We start from the raw sequence: 18,269 nt of genomic DNA on the forward strand, positions 1-18,269 counted from the left end.
CGCTAGGAGGTGGGCCTGCTTCCTCGTGTCCCATGGGGTGGGTGACACCACTGTGGCCCCGGGGGAAGCACCTGTGTCCTCTGAAGCCGTGAGAGCTGTGTGGGGCCTGGTGGAGGTGAAGTGCAGACCCAGGTGGAATTCTCTGGTGTTGCCTTTCCTTAGTAGCACCTCCACTGCCCCCGTGAGAGCTCGGTTGGACCTCCAGGCGCACTGTTGTGCATCCTGACGAACGGAGAATGCAAGGTGTGGCAGTATTTTTCCATGGAGCACTTGCAGCTTCAGAATGTTCGGTGGAATGGAAAACTCCTGTCTCCGCACACAAAGGAGAAATGCCTTCTCCCGTCTCCTGAAGCTTCCCTTGCACATAGCTGTGTTCGCGGCCTCTCAGCAGCCGTTCTGCTCTCGCTCTTCCGGTTTGGCTGGCTACTCTGAACTCAAGTCCCGCTGCTGTCCTGTGCCTCTCATGAGTCGGGTGGGTGCATCGTCCTGTCTAGGGCAGGCTTCTGCTGTCCCTGCTTTAATGGTGGCCCCTGGACCACGGACAAGAGTGTTACTGCATGCTGTTCTTGGTCAAGGCAGTCCAGACATGGATTCCTTTTAGAGATGCTGGGAAGAAACTTCCCTCTCTTCCCCACCGCCCTCCCCCTCCATACTCACTGTGCCCTCCTAGAGTCACCCCCCCCATCCTCTCACCCCATTCCCCCAGGCCCCTCTCCAGGTGGAGGGAGTGGCCCCAGGTCAGCGGTCCTCAGCACTTAGGCCCAGCCCACTCTCCAGCTCAGGGAATTTGTCTGCAAATTTCACAGGAAGCCCTAAATCACCTGGCTGAACCTTTCCCCAGAGTCAGGTGTCTGTGTGGGTGGTGGCTGGAGCCCACCCTTTGGAGAGGATGCTGTCAGTTTCACCTTCAGAATTGTGGGCTGAGGATTGTTTTGCACTGTTGTTGCCGCCTCTGCCACCGGCTGAGGGCTGTAGCAAAGTAGTTAGGCTTGCCTGAGTTCGAGTACCAGGGCGCGCCCCTGCTCTGGCCCTAGCCCTGTCCTCCAAACTTCCTTGATAATCCGGAATAAAGGAGTGAGAGGGCGGCAGAACCTTATTATCTGGCCCCCCAGCCCCTGCCACTTCCTCCTCCCTGTAACTAGAAATGGGAGCTAGATGGTATCTAGAAAGAGATGATTCAGGGGAGTGCAGGCCTAGATATGGAAATTGTGTATGTGTTTGTTTAGTTCTCTAAATGGTGAGTGTGACAGCCCTGCTTTTTTTGTAGAGTAACCACAGCTCCCTGCCTCCTCCTGTCTCTTGGGGGTTAGGGTTTTGACCTGGGACAGCTGCCTGGAGGGGGGGAATTGCTTTTGCAGGTGGTCGGCCCCTGGAGGCTGGGATTACCGTGCAGCAGGGGCTGTGGCTGGCACGGGGAGAAGTGTTTTCTGAGAAGATTCCCAGGCGTCCGTCATGGAAAGCGGGAACTCGCCCCCGTGGGGATCTGGCTGAGATGCACGGAGAACGTGGGCCCCTGCACTGGCTCCCATGGGGGCTGGCTGCTTGTGCTCCGGCCCAGGTGCTGCAGTTAGATTTTGAGTGTCTGGGGTCTGGATGTGGTCTCCCCACCTGTGCCGACCTTGTGGGGCCTTTATAAAACTCTGTGCTCCTTTTCCAAGCACCTTCCTCTTTGGAGTGTGAAGTTAACCACTCGAGGGTTGGGTCTCCTCCACGATGAATCCCTGAAACCTAATTGGCTTTCAGTTCTTCTCCTCTCTAACAAAAATAAACCTGTCAGTGCACAGGTTAAACAGGAAGCAACATAAAAAAGCCCTCAGCAGATCTTGGACTGAGGCCCTGGATCTGGACTTGGACTAAAGCTTCCCAGGAGAGCTGCCCGACAGGCCCGCAACCTGCCTGCGGTGGCCCAAGGCCAAGCCTGTCCTGCCAAGCCCCTCTCCCGGGTGGCGGGGGCCCGAGCCCCGTACAGTCGCTGTGTGTCTTCTCTGGACTGCCTGTTGAGCCCCTCCTGGGTTTTTCTGGCGCTGGTGGGTTTTGGCAGTTCCTGCCTCTTCCCTTTGTTTGCACCTCTCCTCGCCTGGAGCCCCCGCACTTCCTGTCTGAATCCCACTGGGCAATCAAAGCCCATTGGGAGGGAGGGTTTTGTGAGGCCTCCCCAGCAGCTCAGGCATCAGCAGCTCCCCTTTTTGGTCACTTGAAGTACATGCACTGGATGTATATTTTGACCTTTCCTTAGTTAGCCTTAGCATTTTCTTTTGTGTTCTTAGATGATTTCAGGTGTGTATGCTGGTGAGGCCACCAGGTTTGCCGGCAGTGGTGCCCAGGCCGGCCGTGCCTCCCCCGTACACCAACTTGGATTGAGGCCCAAGTTGGCACTTGCCCTCTTCTGGGTTGCTGTGTGCCAAAGAGGTGTTTCCTCATCTTCCTTTTTGGGAGCGGCTCTGAGACTGTTGGCTCACCTGAAGAACGCGTGGGGACTGACTGCGTGGCCTGGGGTGCAGGCGATGCCCTGGATATTTTTTATATGGTCTGAGCGATAAGTGCTGTGAGATTGGGAGTTCAGTAGATCTTACAGTGCTGTGGGGTTTTCCTCCTCAGACAGACTATGTTTAATTAATGAACGTTAGACTTTAGGCCCCCTTTGTGGCTTCACGTTGATAGATTGTTGTGCACCTTTCCCGTTCTCATGGTTTTCCGTTGGACTGAAGGCGCTCCCTCTCCCCTCTGGAAGGTAGCCTTGAGCACAGCAGGAGCATGGCCTCCATTTTGGGGAAATCGAGGCCGCAGTCTCTTGTTTACACGTCTGGGCCTTTAATTTGCTGCTTGTTACCCAGAAGCCAGAGGAGAAGTGTAGCAAGCTGATGCCCGGGAGTGCGGTCCCCACCTCTGCTCGGAGGCCCACGGTGAACCCTGGCTTCCCAGGGTCCAGACCCGCTGTCTTCCACCCGCTGACTAAACTTTTCTTGGCAGTGAGTCTCCGTGACAGCCCGGTGGGCTTTCTGGGAAGCACAGCTGCGGGCCATCTGGCGTGTGTGTAGGGACATTCAGGAACCCTGGGAAGATTCAGCGTTTTATCAGGAGGCAAGTGAATGAAATCATCTTCCTGGAATTTGTGGCCCTTCAGGCCTTGGGGTGTTTAAGCGTCCTTTCCCTAGAGTCCCTCTTGAGGCCGTGGTGAAGGTCACACGCTGAAAAGGATTTTCCTGCTGCTCTTTGCTGGAAGCCGGATGAGGGGCTGGTCGGTGTGGGGCTCTGGGTGTGCGCTGCCCTCCCCCGGCCCCCGCAGGTGTCTTGTCATCCGGACAGAGATGAGGCTCAGCGGGCAGGGGACCGTTTACTGCGGTCTTGGCCTCAGTGGATGGGAACCAGCCAGAGACGGGGCGTGACCTCTGAGGAGAATGTGTCCAGGGGTGAAGGGGCAGTTGTTGTCACTGCTGGCCCCTCTTGAGATGACCTCTTCCAGCGCCAGCTTTTCTCTCTGTATCCTAGTATTAAAGAGAAAACTTAATTTTTTTTGGGTCCTTCCTTGAATAAAAGCCCATTTATCTCATCAGTCAGACGACCGGGGGTCTGGGTTGTACTCACCAGACTGAGACCAGACCTGCCCTTGCAGGCAGCCTTTGGCAGCTTTCTGCAGGTGGGTTCGTTGTGGGCATTAACCAGGCGATGGCTTTTTTGAGTTTACTTGTGGCTGCTCTAAATTTTGAGTTGTTTGGAATCAACGTAAAGTTTGGGGTTTATCCATAGGCTTTGGCACTTCTTAAGTTGCTCAACTTGTAGGGGCTGAAAAATTCTTTTGCAGAGTTTGACTGGGGCTCACTTAAGATGGTCTAGGAAATCTGAAGTTCGCCCACCGCCCCCCCTCCCCCCCAAAAAATTTCTTATTTGCCCACAGGAGCTGAGAGAGAGTTGTGAGGAAGTATCTGAGAAGTGTGACCCTTTGTATGTCTCTTTCCCCAGGCCACCATGGCTGTTGTTGGCTCCTTTGCTGTCTCCAGCTGTCCCCCATGTCACCTCGCCTCCTTGCTGCCTGTGTCCGGAGGGCGTGCATCGCTTCCAGTGGATCAGAAACCTGGTTCCAGAGTTTGGAGTCTCCAGCTCTCACGTCAGGGTGCTTTCTTCACCTGCAGAGTTTTTTGAGCTCATGAAGGTAAGTTGTGTCTAAGAGAGAGAGGGTCAAACATGGAATTAGAGGTTTGGGGGCATAAGGTTGGCTGAGTCCTGGGCTGAAGCACCTTCTGTTCTAGAAACTTTTGCTGGCTGCTCAGCTCATTCCTGTGGGTTCCACCTGTTAGGTTTCAGCTTCACAGATGGCTGAGTTGAGCTGTGATCAGAAGCTCCCCTGGGTGGCTGATGTTTCAGGTGGAGCAGCTCAGAGCTTGCGGGCACTGAGGGTCAGGTCCTAGGTTTTGGTTCTTGTGGACAGATTGATTCCCTTCGTTCCGTGTTGGAGATGTAGGCTAGACGGGAGGTTAGTGAGAGCTTGGAGACCTCAGCAGGGACGTCCCTGCTGAGGACGTCTGGGAGGGAACGAACCTCATTCTGGTTAGGGCACGGCAGACTCCTGCCCCGGCACCGTCTCCAACACACAGTAGCTCCATAAAGTAGACGACAGCAAGTGGAGACATAACGACCTATGGATGGGATTTGATATGTAGGAAGTGGCCGGGAGCCTCTCAATTCAGTGGAGAGTATTTACAGGTAACTGGAAAGTCTGGATGTCTGGTTTTAGCTCTCGTGATCCTGGTTCTTTTCCGTAATTCTGTCTAAAGTTTGTACCTTCTCTCTCTTGGTAGAGATGCTAAACTTTGCATTTGGGAGGGGTTCAACTTTCAATATATTAGTCAGGTGTTCATGCCACGTCTAGTTATCTGTGGTTAAACTGCTAATCGGAATGAAGTAATTAAACGCTAATTAATTTTTAGTTACATGAATTCTGAGTTTGTATTAATTCAATGATGTTAGAATTAAGGTATGATGCGGTCAGGAGGAGAGCTGGGACATAACAGGAAATACATGTAGATGTTCCTTTTTCTGCACAACAAACTCTAGTTCATTTGAATGCTTGCACATTTTCTCTCCTTTGCCCTGTTGTTCTGTAGATCCACTCTTAGCTTAATTTCCGGCTGGCTTGTTCCAGTATGCTGTGTGTGTGTGTGTGTGTGTGTGTGTGTGTGTGCGTGTGCGCGCGCGCACATACGTGCATGCTCTCTCCCACTTCCCTACACTGCTTGACTCTCCTGTGTGTCCTTGTTTGTGTAGAACTGATGCTGAGGCTGTTTGCTCTTTGCTCCTACTTGGTTCTCTGCTTGGCTTGAAGAAACAGGTTTTTCAAAGGAGGTGGTTCTTAGTGTCCCAATCAACTCCGGGTGAAGGATGGACTGAGTCTCCACATGGGGGTCCCCTGGCCTGGAGGTGAGGCCACGCGGCGCACCTGCTCGGGGTGCGTGGGGCTGTGGCAGCCAGGAGGGACGTGAGGGGCTCAGCCCAGCAGGCCAGGAAGAAGCCGAGGCCACCGTTCCCTGCCTTCTGCACTGAGTCATGGGCGGGTTCTCCGGCACGTTCTGTGTGGAGCGGGATGTGTTTCTTCCTGGGACAGAGTGGCCCGTGTTCCCTGAGAAGAGAGTGCAGCGTGGTTTCTGCCTGGGCCCACGCCTTCGTGACAGCTGAGCTTGTACCAGAGGACCTGGCGCCATGGCAAACAACTGCGTAGACTTTTGCTGCCCGAACTTGATTGCCTCACACCTTACTTGTTTTCCTCTCTTTCCTGTCTTCATACTCACTTTCCCCACAAGCAACCATCTGAATAAATAACAAAACGAAGGAAACAGCAAACATAGGAGATTCTTTTGTTTGTTCCTTGCATATAAGCCTTTCCCAGTGGTGTGTTGGTGTGTTTATCTAGTCAAGATGCCCCTCTTCCTCCATCGACGGTGCAGGCTGTGGGGGCCACGTGGGAAAGCCAGCACGTTCGTGTGTCCTGCCTCCCCGGTGCCCTCTCCAGCTTGCCCTGAGGGTGGTGTTGCCCTTCTTCCTGCTCTTGACCTCCTCTGGGGCCTGGCTGCGCTGGTGAGTGGTCCGGTGCCCTCCCATGGCTGGAGCAGGTCTAGGGAGAGGACGCTGGCTATTGGGACTGACACATCATCTTCGGACTGACACATCATCTTCGAATGTTGGTGTGTTCTGTTTGTGTGTCTAGCTAGGTACCTGTCTGTCTGCATCTCAAAACTATTGCATACTTGAGACTTCCCTGGTGGCGCAGTGGTTAAGAATCCGCCTGCCAATGCAGGTGACACGGGTTCGAGCCCTGGTCCGGGAAGATCCCACATGCCGCGGAGCAGCTAAGCCTGTGCTCCACAACTACTGTGCCTGTGCTCTAGAGCTACTGAGCCCGCGTGCCACAACTACTGAAGCCCGCGTGCCTAGAGCCCGTGGTCTGCAACAAGAGAAGCCACCGCAATGAGAAGCTCGTGCACCGCAATGAAGAGTAGCCCCCGCTCACCACAACTAGAGAAAGCCCGCGTGCAGTGATGAAGACCCAACGCAGCCAAAAATAAACATAAATAAATTTATTTAAAGAAAAATTACATGCTCATTTTAAAACCCCAGCTGTGCAGACGGGGCTGGAGTGCAAGTTTGCCCCCGCACTCCCTCGTCTGGCTCTACTCCTTGGACGGACACACACACACACACACACACACACACACACACACACACACACACACACACACACACACACACACACACACACACACCCCTACACCTGTACAGGTGTGCATGGGGTGGTGACGGGGGAGCATGGTTTACGTTCTGTTCAGTGATTTGCTTCTGTCCCTGCAGTGCGCTGTGGACATCCCCTCAGGTCAGTGTGCACAGATCTTCGTTCTTTTCGTGGCTGTGCTGTATCTTATAGCATGGCTAGATCATGCCTTACTTTCAGGCTGAGTATTTTAAATTAGGGTTGTGGGTCCTTATCTGGTAGGTTACCACACACATTTGGGGCTTGCTTTAAATATTAATTGGTGAAGAAACAGGATAATTCAGCTTGGAGTGTTATTTGCCTCCAATATCAAAGGACTGTATCTTTCTCAGTGAACTATGAAAATGGTGATTATGAATTTTGAATTGTTTCTTCTCTTCAGGGGCAGATAAAAGTAGCCAAGAGGCGGGTCGTGATGGCGTCCCTCTACCTGGGGACAGGTCCTTTGGAACAGGAACTGGTAAGGTTTAAGCAGGGGTGGTCCTACTGGCAGTAGTGAGTCACCCTAAAACCTCGGGCTGTGCAGAGCCGTGGAATTGGGGTAGAGCCGCCCTCCTTGGCCTGCGTCTCAGGCCAGCTTTTGTGCTTGTTGCCCCAGATTCTGGGGCACGTCAGGAGGATCAGCTAGGGGTGCAGGGAGATGTGATCCTGGGCCTTCTGACCTCGCTGGCCCGTGTCCTCCTCACCCTGCACAGTGGGCCATAGGCCATCTGTCTGCCAAGCTGGGGCTCCGAGAATTGTGACCCGCAGGCCAAATCTGGCCACTGCCTATTTATGTGTGGCCTATGGGCTAAGGATGGTGTTCACATTTTCTTTTTTAAAAATAAATTTATTTATTTATTTATTTTTGGCTGCGTTGGGTCTTCGCAGGCTTTCTCTAGTTGCGGCGAGCGGGGGCTACTCTTCGTTGCGGTGCACGGGCTTCTCATTGCGGTGGCTTCTCTCTTTTTTTAAATAAACTTATTTATTTATTTATTTATTTAATTTTTGGCTGCGTTGGGTCTTTGTTGCTGCGCTCAGGCTTTCTCTAGTTGTGGCGAGCGAGGGCTACTCTTCGTTGTGGCGCGCAGGCTTCTCATTGCGGTGGCTTCTCTTGTTGCGGAGCACGGGCTCTAGGTGCGCGGGCTTCAGTAGTCGTGGCTCACGGGCTCTAGAGTGCAGGCTCAGTAGTTGTGGTGCACGGGCTTAGTTGCTCTGCCCGTGCGCCACAACTACTGAGCCTGCGTTCTAGAGCCCGCGAGCCATGACTACTGAAGCTCGCGCACCTAGATCTTCCCCCATGTGGGATCTTCCTGGACCAGGGCTCAAACCCGTGTCCTCTGCTTTACATTTTCAATGTTTGGCAAAAAATGAAAAGAGGAGTAGTAACTGTGTCACATGAAAAGCATGTGAAATTCAGATTTCTGTGTCCATAAATAAAGCTTTGTTGGAACATAGTGACTCTCATTAATTTTTGTTTTGTCTATGGCTGCTTTCTTGCTACAGTGGCTGAACTGAGTAACTGTGACAGGGACCATCTGACCTGCAAAGCCCAAGATATTTACTCTCTGGTCCTTTATAGAGAAGGCTTTCTGAGTCTGTATTAGACAGAGGAGCCAGCATTGCAGGTCGAGCTGGCCGTTGCTTTCGCCCAGGGCTGGTGTCGGGTGCGGGTCTGCGGCCAGCCTGGCTCCACCTAGACTTGCTGTCATGCCGTGCTTGTCCCTTCCAACGAGACACGCGGGGCTGGGAAGGAGCAGACGTCACCCGTTGTGCAGTGGGGGCTTCTTGTAGGATGAGCCCAGTGCAGAGTCTGTAGGTTGAGCTGAAGTGAGTGTGAGTGAGGTCGTTGCGTTGTCGGAGTCCCTGGATGGCTCTCTACTTGGAGGGAGTGAGATGGACCCTTGCCCATAGCAAGTGTTGTTTCTTGGTTTGCCTTGTTCAGAAACCCCCAGGGCGGAGCTGGAAGAGAACAGGGGCTGTGGTAGAGGGCGAGGGGGAAGGGTGGGGGGCAGGAGGGAGCCCACCCCTTCCCTTCCTGTCTGAGGAAAGGCTGCCCCGCTTTCAGGACGTGCTCTTAGCTGCCAGCTTGGGAAGCGTGTTTGTTCTCCTGGGAGAAGAATGCCACGTCCAGCCTGTGGAGAGTGGCAGTGGGCAGGTTGCGTCTTGGATTTATTCGTTCAGCGAGTATTTACCGAGTGCTCTCCATGTGTGGGGCGCTGTTCGTTGTGTGCCTGTAAGGATGATCCATTGGAACGTGTGTGGGAGCTTGTGTCTTAGTGTTTTCAAGAGCGGCGAGGTCCAGACCCTTGGGCACCGCGTCCCTGACCCCCAGAGCCCTCTTCCTGCCAGGCCCGGGCCGCAGACGCCGTGTCTTCTGATTATGGTTCCTGCGCTGGCCTCAGGTGAAGAGGTTTTGCAGCGTTGGCTTCTGGGCAAGCGTGGCTGGTGTGTGCGTGTACATGCTTGTGTATATGTGTGTGTTTTCAAAGAGGACCGTGGGGGCATTAGCTGACAGGTTGGTTCATTCCTTTAATACATAACCATCTTTTCAGGTCTTTCATTTCTGTTCTTTTGGGGTCTTTTCTTGGCAGGTGGATTGCCTGGAAAGCACTCTAGAAAAGTCACTCCAGGCGAAGTTTCCTTCCGACCTCAGGGTGTCCATTCTCTTAGACTTCACGCGGGGCTCAAGAGGTAGGTCTGACGCCCTCCCTGGCCCCCCGATTCTTCCTCATTCAGGAAGAACGAGGCGTTACACCCTCACCGCCCTGTCCTCAGCCAGCAGCAAGGCTGTTTGAAGCCCGTCTGGGCTGGCCCAGGACGGCCTGTCCGTCAGGATTCTGTCTGTGGCAAGTGACCGACAGTCCAAGTAAAAATGACTTTGGGAAAAAGAGAATTGTTTTGACTTCCACGTCTGACCTGGTTCGGGTGGGTCGTGATCTGGGGCTTGGACCTTTGGGCTGGCTTCATTGTCTGGCTCCTTGCGGCAGCCTCTGGCAGTCCCAGGCCCATCTTGCCGCATCTTGTCCATTGGAAGAGCATCTGCTTCCCTCATGGTCAGCCTGGAGCTCCTGCGCGGCCTGCCTCGGGCTCTGTGCCGGGGCTCCTGAGTGTGCTGACCGGCCCAGCCTGGGCCTGCGTGCCTTCCCAGAGCCAGGGTGGTCAGAGTCATCTTCACCCGGAGCAGAAATGGGAGGGCGGGGCTGGGTGGCGCCCCCAGGAGGAGATTGGGCGCAGTTACCAGGAGGTGGGTAGACGGGTGCTGTGGGGCTAGAAGAGCAGATGTCCGCTACACGGGCCGCTCAGTCCTGCCCCGAGATGTGGTGGGTGTCCAGGTAGAAGCTTCCCGGAGCCCCTCTGGCTGAAAACAGCTCCCGGCAGTCTGACTTGGACAGCTGCGCAGGCCCTTGGTGGGTGGTGCTGCGCTGGCGGCTGCGTGTTTTTCCTGGTGTGACTCTGCCGCCTTTCCCTCCTGCTTGCCCGCGTCTTCAGGAAGGAAAAACTCTCGCACGATGCTGCTCCCACTCCTGCAGAGGTTTCCAGAACAGGTCCGAGTCTCGCTCTTCCACACGCCTAACCTCCGTGGGCTCCTCCGGCTCCTCATCCCCGAGCGCTTCAACGAGACCATCGGCCTCCAGCACATCAAGGTGTACCTCTTCGACAACAGCGTCATCCTGAGCGGGTGAGTTGGCTGCCTTCTGTCAGGGAGCTCCCTTAATATTCTCCAGGGCAGAAACCAGCAGAACGCGGAGAAGGCAGAGTCCGTCCACTCGAGCCTTCGAGGACCTGCTGGTACGTGTTTAGTCTGGTTGCCTAGCTCTCTCGGCGTCTTCCCGGTGTCCTGTCTGCCACAGAAGCTGGAAGCCACGAAGGGCGACTGAAAGCTGGCCGTGGTTTACTGAGCCCTTACTCTGTGCTTGCTCCTGGGTGAGCCCCTCGTGTACTGTCTCAGCTAATGCGCACTGTACCCCGCGTGGTCTTTCCCTCACTTTGTACACAAGAAAACCGAGAGGACAAATAACTTTGTCAGGTAGGGCCGGGTGGGAATCCAGGCCCTTTGGGGGACACTGGGGCCGAGCCCGAATGGTCCTTGGCTCTGTAAGTGTCCGCATCTCCTCTCGGTGGTCAGCTCGGTGAGGGGAGGGCCTTGCGGTCACTCCTCTGTGTCACCTTAGTGTCACTCTCGCCCACCTCTCGTGAGCGGCCAGGCTCAGTAGCTGTTTGTTTTATTTTATTTTATCTATTTATTTATTTATTTTTTGCTGCGTTGGGCCTTTGTTGCTGCACGTGGGCTTTCTCTAGTTGCGGTGAGCGGGGGCTACTCTTCCTTGCTGTGAGCTGGCTTTTCATTGCGGTGGTTTCTCTTATTGCGGAGCACGGGCTCTAGGCACGCGGGCTCAGTAGTTGTGGCGCACGGGCTTAGTTGCTCCGCAGCATGTGGGATCTTCCCGGGCCAGGGCTCGAATCCGTGTCCCCTGCATTGGCAGGCGGATTCTTACCCACTGCGCCACCAGGGAAGCCCCTCAGTAGCTGTTTGTTAATTGCCTGCTGCTGCTGGTGCGTCCTGATCCGAGTTGGTTGCTCCCCTGCTCCTGCTGGTGACCCTGAGACCGGGGTCCCCAGGACTTGCTGTCGCACCCTATCGCCTGAGTCCTCACCTGCCGCTTTCCTCCCTGTAGCGCAAACCTGAGTGACTCCTACTTCACCAACCGGCAGGACCGCTACGTGTTCTTGCAGGACTGTCCTGAGATTGCAGACTTCTTCACGGAGCTGGTGGACGCGGTGGGGGACGTGTCCCTGCAGTTGCGGGGGGATGACACGGTGCAGGTGGTGGAGGGGATGGTGCATCCTTACAAAGGTAGGGTCCCGGGCTCCTCGCCCTCCCGAGCCTGGGGGTGGTGAGGGTGAGGAGGGCAAGCCTTTGGTGGCCTTGCCACGGGTTTAGGAGACTTGGGTGGCAGAGCCTTGTTCTGCTTTTGTCTTTGGAGCCAGACAGATGTGACTCACTGGCTATCGGTCATGCTCTGCGGGTGAGGGAGCCGCCGGGGAAGGTGGGACTGTGGGCTTCGGGTCTGGGTGCCCACGGGAGTGAGCCGGGAGCCTGCCCTGCACTTACAGGAAGCGGCCTGCTAAATGGCCACCCCCCTCAGGGCCACCTCCCGTGACTCTGGAGCACAGAGGGTCTGTGGCTCCTGGCTCCATTGAGGTCTGCGGCCTCCTGCCTGGAACGTGAAGTGGGAGAGTCCTCGGCCCTGCTCACTGGAAACGCAAACCCTGGCAGCTGGCATTCCCGGGCTATTTGCATTCCTGTGATTCTTGTGGCCGTGGCTTCCTGGTGGCCTTTAAGGAGGCCTGCTGCTGAATTTGCGACCGTGTCAGCAATGTGGGGAACGGGTTAAACCTAGCCCATGTGAGGAGAAGAGCCAGAAAGGAAGCATCTGAGTGGGGATGTCTGGTGGGAACCCTGTCCCAGGGGCCTGGGGATCCGCGCACTGTGGGGCCAGCTGCGATCTGTGTGCCTGCCCTGCCTGCTGCCACTACGCCTATGTGCTCTAGAGTAGTATAATAATTACTATTATGTTTTACATTTCAACAATAAAAATTTATGGAAGTCTGTTTTCTCTTTCATTATATGAGTACCTACGTAGTGTTCTCAGTTTTACCCTCTGGCTCACAAAGCCTGAAATATTTACTGTCTGGCCTGTACAGGAAACACTGGCTGACCCCTGATCTAACTTAACAGGCCTGGCATGAATATGCAGAAAAAAGGGCCCCCATTCGGGGAAGAATTGAGAGTCAGCACGCTCAGAGGGCGTGGGGGGCTGGGCACAGCCGTGTTCGGGACCAGGGCAGCTCAAGAGAAGCAGTGAGTGAGCGGCCCCCGTGGTGGCCGCCGTCAGCAAGGGGGGGTCCCCGCAAGCAACATTCCTTCTCTGGGCTGCTGCCCGGCCCTGGAAGGCACTCGGGCATGTGTGCCTGTTCCCAGCCCAGAGCACGTGAGCGGTGACCAGGACAGTCGTGCTGCCCATCTCTCTCTTGTTGATCAGCCCTGCCCAAGGCTTGCTATTCTGTCAGTTTTTTCAGAGAATCAACTTTTGATGATGTTGAAGTTCCCTATTTTTATATTTTATATTGTTGTTTTCATTCTGTTAATTTCTGCTTTATATAATGTCCTTCCTTGTACTGTAGTTTTTGGCTTTTCCTGTTGTGTTTCCTCCTAACTTCTTGAGTTGGATGCTTAGCTCATTAACTCTCTTATCATCTAGTGATAGCATTTAGACTCACTTCTTTTCCCTTCATTGTGTCCCTGCAGCCACTCGTCACTGGTGTCCGTGTGAAAACAAGGCCCAGAGCCTGCCTGTTCACCTCTGACCCTTTGTGGCTCGCTCTCCTGCTCTCTGGTCATACTTAAACGTGTCTCTGTCGGACACATGTTCTTTCTGACGTGTAACATGCACACCAGTCACGGGTGTGCAGCTTATGTACGTGTTCATAGTGGGTTGGCTCCCAGAAGCCCCCTCGGGTCCCTAGCCGGGCATGACCCCCCCAGTGTGCCCACTGTCCTGACTACCGTCACCCTCAACTAGTCTTGTCTGTTTCTGAACTTTTTGTAAGTGGATTGGTAGAGGCCTTTTCATTTCCCACTGAGTGCAGGCTTCTTGTGGCAAGACCCTTTTTCGGGCATTTCTGTCCACAGAGGAGCCTCCCATGGGCCCGGTGTCTTGTGCTCAATCGAGACGTGTTTGGTGAAGGATCAGTTGTGGCATCTGTGCTTGCCTGTCACGTGCCATGTGGTGTGTCTTCCGTGCTGAATGGGAGTCCAGAGCCTCCATTCTCTGCTCCTGACTCCCCTTTGCCATGTCTCCCTCTAGGTGACCGGGCTGCGTATTGCAAGGCAGCCAATAAGAGGGTTATGGATGTGATCAACTCAGCCAGGACCCGCCAGCAGATGCTGCACGCCCAGACCTTCCACAGCAACTCCCTCTTAACCCAGGAAGATGCAGCAGCCGCTGGAGACCGGAGACCAGCCCCAGACACCTGGATTTACCCATTGATCCAGATGAAGCCCTTTGAGATTCAGATCGATGAGATTGTCACGGAGACCCTGCTGACAGAGGCCGAGCGAGGCGCTAAGGTCTACCTCACCACCGGCTACTTCAACCTGACCCAGGCCTACATGGACCTGGTCTTGGGCACGCGAGCCGAGTACCAAATCCTGCTGGCCTCGCCGGAGGTGAACGGCTTCTTCGGGGCCAAGGGGGTGGCAGGTGCCATCCCGGCCGCCTACGTGCACATTGAGCGGCAGTTCTACAGTGAGGTGTGCAGCCTGGGGCAGCAGGAGCGGGTCCAGCTGCAGGAGTACTGGCGGAGGGGCTGGACATTTCATGCCAAAGGTACGTGGCAGCCGGCTGGCCAGAGGACGGCCCCCATGCGGGACAGCCGGGGGTGGGCGAGCTGGCCCACTTGTTAGCGCCCGTGGTGCCGGTGCCTGCCTGGTAGAGCCCTGCCCCTCCCCCGTCTGTCTTCATGACAACCCTGCGGGTGCATCACAGTCATCGCATTTATGTGCCTTTCAGTTATGCAAGGTCTCTCCCAGAACTTACAAACTCAGATCGTTTGGGGGCTGTTTTAAAAAACGTACACGTAACCTCTCCCCTCAAATAGATGAAGAGGCATGTGCTTTAGTCTTTCTGTGATCATCCGAGTTCTCCCGCATTGGCTCTGCCCTTCTTGGGGACAGAGAGGATTCGTTAGGGATCATTTGTTCGGCATCAAACAGCCCACTTTTTCAGTCCCTTCCTCACCAGTCCTGTTTTTTTCCCCTATGTGCCAAACCTTCGTGTTTTTTTTTTTTTTATAGCTGAGAAAACTGAGGCTATCTACTTAGAATGTTGACAGGTACAGGACTGCCCCAGGGTCGGTCAGAGTGTGAATTGCATATTGTAATGGTCTCTCTTGCACAGTTGTGTGCATCCGTGGAGCAGCCCACATGTGGCACAATCCCAGGGGATAACCACGATGTGAACAAACGGGTTTAGAACCCTGTGCTTAGCAGTGGGACCACCGGCTGCTCCTCCATGCCGAGGGCACCTGCCGCTCGGGTGTGACCGCTCCTTTCTGTGCTCCGGGAGACCCCATGGCCAACTCGGTTAGTCCTGTGTCTAAAGGAATAGTAGACAGCGTGGGGACCCCAAGCCCCGACTGAAGTGCCTGGCTTTCCTGACTTCTTGCTGGTGGTTCAGAGACACATTTTGCTCCTGCGCTGGTCCTGGGGGCTTCCGGAGAGCCTGAGCGAGGTGGGAGGGGGATGGTGTTGTCACGGCCACTCATCTATGTTGTTTAGACTTGAGGTCACTTTGAACCCTCAGGTTGGACTATTGTTTCCTTAAACCATTGGTTTCCATCTGGGGGTATGCTAGGAAATCCCCCCAGGCCACCCTAGGCCTCGTGGGTCCAGCCCTCTGGGATTGGGTGGTTTCCACTTGCGACTGTGAGGCCTGCGTGCCTGCTCGGGCAGGTGACATTGCCTGGTGTGGGAAGTGAGCTCTGCCATTGTACCGATCCTGGATGTGTCATGGGCTAAGCCCGGCCGGTGGTTAGGGGTCTCCGGGCAGGCAGGCCAGCCCACGGGGGTGTGGAAGGCATTTTAGGATTGGCTGTGTTACTTCTGAGAATAACAGTAGTGCCTGGGGTGGGGTAGTGGAGACAGAGAGCTGGGTAGTGGGAGGAGCTTTGAGCTCTGAGGGGACCTGTGTGCCCGGCTCCTCGTCTGCCCTGTGGCTGGGTCGGTGTGGGGGGTCCCTTGTCACTTTGGGGCCCCCAGTGCAGCCTGGCTCATCAGTTCTGAGTGTGCTGTGGGTTATTTCCGTGAAGCTGCGCTGATAAACGTGCGGTGACTCCCCAGTTACCGTTGAAACAGAAACACCCAACCGGCTTTTCCAGTGTGTCTCGCCTTTTCCCGGACTGGCATGCTCCAGCCGCTCCCTCCTGCCGCACGCCCGCCCTGCTGCGGGTGGAGCCCTGCAACCTGGCAGCGGGCTTAGTGGGGAAGGCCAGGAATCCCAGGGTGTGTGCAGTAGAGGGGGAGGGGGAGAGCACGACGGGGCACGTGGAGAGGGGCTTCTGCGCAGGAGACGCCTCACCCTAACGGCAGGAGCCAAAGGTCAGGTCACTCAGTGCTGAAATGAGAGGCCAGGCCCTTCTCTGCTTAGTGGCTGTGCTCGATAGTGGGGGGTCTTAAGTCAGCCCCCCTTTCTGGCTCATCTTTTGACGGTCACTTCCCCCAAAGCAACCTAGGACAAGGAGCAGGCAGCACAGGTGGCGCTGGGTTTGGGCTGTGGAGTGGCGGACCATCTACCGACTGCCTGCCCTGTGCAGGGGCCATGCTGGGTGCAAGCGGTGTGTCTGCGTTTGGGCCCCGGAAAGTTCTTCCCCACGGCTGAGTAGCCTGTACTACAGTTCCCTTCCCCAGGCTCCTGCAGGGCAGGCCGGGGCTGATCTCGGCTCCTCCTGCTCCCAGAAGCCCTTGGGTGACGAGAGGGAACGGGGATACCGTGTTCCTGCTTCCAGATCCTTGCCGTCCGAGAGCGCTGTCAGCGCCGCACGCCTCTGGGAGTCAGGCAGCCCGAGGCTCTGGGCCCTGACTGTGTGTTGAACTTGCTGGTGGCCACGTGCAAGGCGATGCAGGAAAGCTCCGCTCGGTCCAGGCCTGTGGACGCTGGCAGGCGAGGTGGGGAGAAACAGCCTTCTCGTGGGCAGCGGCCACGCCGGTCCACGGGTGCTAGTGGATAGCAGTGCAGTCTGGTGACGGGAGGTCCCGAGGCCTGGGGTGTACCCTGTTGTTTTCTGCTCACCGAGTGTCGCCAGGAGCGTGGAGCAGGGGTGCGTGCTCGGCTGGAGCAGCACTGGTTCTGCCCAGCAGCCTGAGTGGAGGCCGCCTCACCGGCTACTCTGTTGATTTCCTAGCAGACTTGAATATATATCCCATTGTAGTAAGTTGAGCTGCTTCAAAGAACCAGAGGGACCTTCCAGTCTTTAAAGGCATGTACTAGCGACCGCTTTGGCAATGTGGTCCGTCTGGTTAGTTAGTTTTTATTTGGAGTTTTGCAAAGGGCGCGTATGTGATATGCCAAGGAGACCGTGGGTAAGCACGATGTGGTGGAGAGGTTACCAGGATGGGAGTCTCGAAGCCTGGTTCTCAGCCCAGATTTACCTTTGGCACAAGTGGAGGGACCAGGTTCAACTTCCGTGTCAGCTGGGCCGATGGCTTTGGATTGTACTCAGGAGGGAATGGCGACATGCACGTGTTCGAGTTTCTGTGAAATGACCGTGCGGTTCATGGGCGAGGAGCGGAGTCCCGGGGGTGGTGGCGGGGACGCCATGCGTGGCGTCGGAGGGCTGGGACCCGTGGCGAGGAGGGCATCCTCCTCACCTATAGTTTTGTTGCTGATCTCCCCGTTGGTCAGTGAAGGGCGACACTGAACCTGGAAGTCTTACCAGCATCTGCTTGGCCTCAGGAGGGCTTTGGGGGTGTGGGAGGGTAGGGGTCCACCTTCGACATCCGTCAGTTGGCAGCTCTTCTGATTGATGGTTTGTCAGCTTCCTGTTGCCCGGCCTTCGTTCCTCACCTGGTGAGTGAGGTGGGACAGCGTTCTGGGAGCGGGGGAGCATTCCAACCTAACGGGGAGCACCACCAGCTCAGCTGGAGTTTAAAGACTTAGGTTTTTTAGAGCAGTGTTAGGTGCACAGCAAAACTGAGAGGAAGGTACAGAGAGTTCCCGTGTTCTCCCTGCCCCCCAACACATGCACAGGCCCTCCACTACATTTATTATAATTGATGAACCCACGGAGACGCGTGATTGTCACCCCAAGTCCACAGTTTACATCAGCGTTCATCTTGGTGGTGTACGTTCTGTGGGTTTGGACGAATGTACAGAGTAGTTTCGCTACCCTAAAATCCCTCTGTGCTCTTTTTTTGTTTGTTTGTTTGTTTTTTTTAATAAATTTATTTTACTTGTTTATTTTTGGCTGTGTTGGGTCTTTGTTGCTGCGCACGGGCTTTCTCTAGTTGCGGTGAGCGGGGGCTACTCTTCGTTGCTGCGTGCGGGCTTCTCGTTGCGGTGGCTTCTCTCATTGCGGAGCACAGGCTCTAGGCGCGTGGGCTTCAGTAGTTGTGGCACACGGGCTCAGTAGTTGTGGCACGCAGGCTCTAGAGCGCAGGCTCAGTAGTTGTGGCGCACGGGCTTAGTTGCTCCGCAGCATGTGGGATCTTCCTGGACCAGGGCTCGAACCCGTGTCCCCTGCATTGGCGGGAGGATTCTTAACCCCTGCGCCACCAGGGGAGCCCCCCCTCTGTGTTCTTGTGCTCTGCCTATCTCCCCCCTACCCCCAGCCTCCGCCCTGGGCAACCGTAGATTTTTTTTTTTATTGTCTCCATAGTTTTGCCATTTCCGGAATATTATATAGTTGGAATCATACAGCCTGAAGCCTTTTCAGACAGGCTTCTTTCACTTACCATGCATTGAAGTTT

The 18,269-nt window shown here is 55.3% G+C and overlaps 1 protein-coding gene across 15 annotated transcripts in view; it reads left to right on the top strand.

Annotated features, from left to right (window-relative positions):
* The window catches only part of PGS1 (phosphatidylglycerophosphate synthase 1), a 67,578-nt gene that overhangs the window by 6,300 nt on the left and 43,009 nt on the right, over window positions 1-18,269 (top strand). For 14 of the 15 annotated variants that reach the window (XR_014238375.1, XR_014238376.1, XR_014238377.1 and 11 more), the window contains exons 2-7: window positions 3,961-4,150; window positions 7,143-7,220; window positions 9,334-9,433; window positions 10,232-10,421; window positions 11,419-11,597; window positions 13,612-14,133. Coding sequence is in view for 8 of the 15 variants with exons in the window: in XM_082371720.1 (XP_082227846.1) it covers window positions 3,961-4,150; window positions 7,143-7,220; window positions 9,334-9,433; window positions 10,232-10,421; window positions 11,419-11,597; window positions 13,612-14,133 (1,259 nt within the window). In the remaining 7 variants the exon portion in view is untranslated. The remainder of the gene's footprint in view (window positions 1-3,960; window positions 4,151-7,142; window positions 7,221-9,333; window positions 9,434-10,231; window positions 10,422-11,418; window positions 11,598-13,611; window positions 14,134-18,269) is intronic. The other variant, XM_082371726.1, reaches the window with a different exon arrangement.

Source organism: Balaenoptera borealis, assembly GCF_965194805.1.
Source record: "Balaenoptera borealis genome assembly, chromosome: 20".
NCBI classification, from domain to species: domain Eukaryota; kingdom Metazoa; phylum Chordata; class Mammalia; order Artiodactyla; family Balaenopteridae; genus Balaenoptera; species Balaenoptera borealis.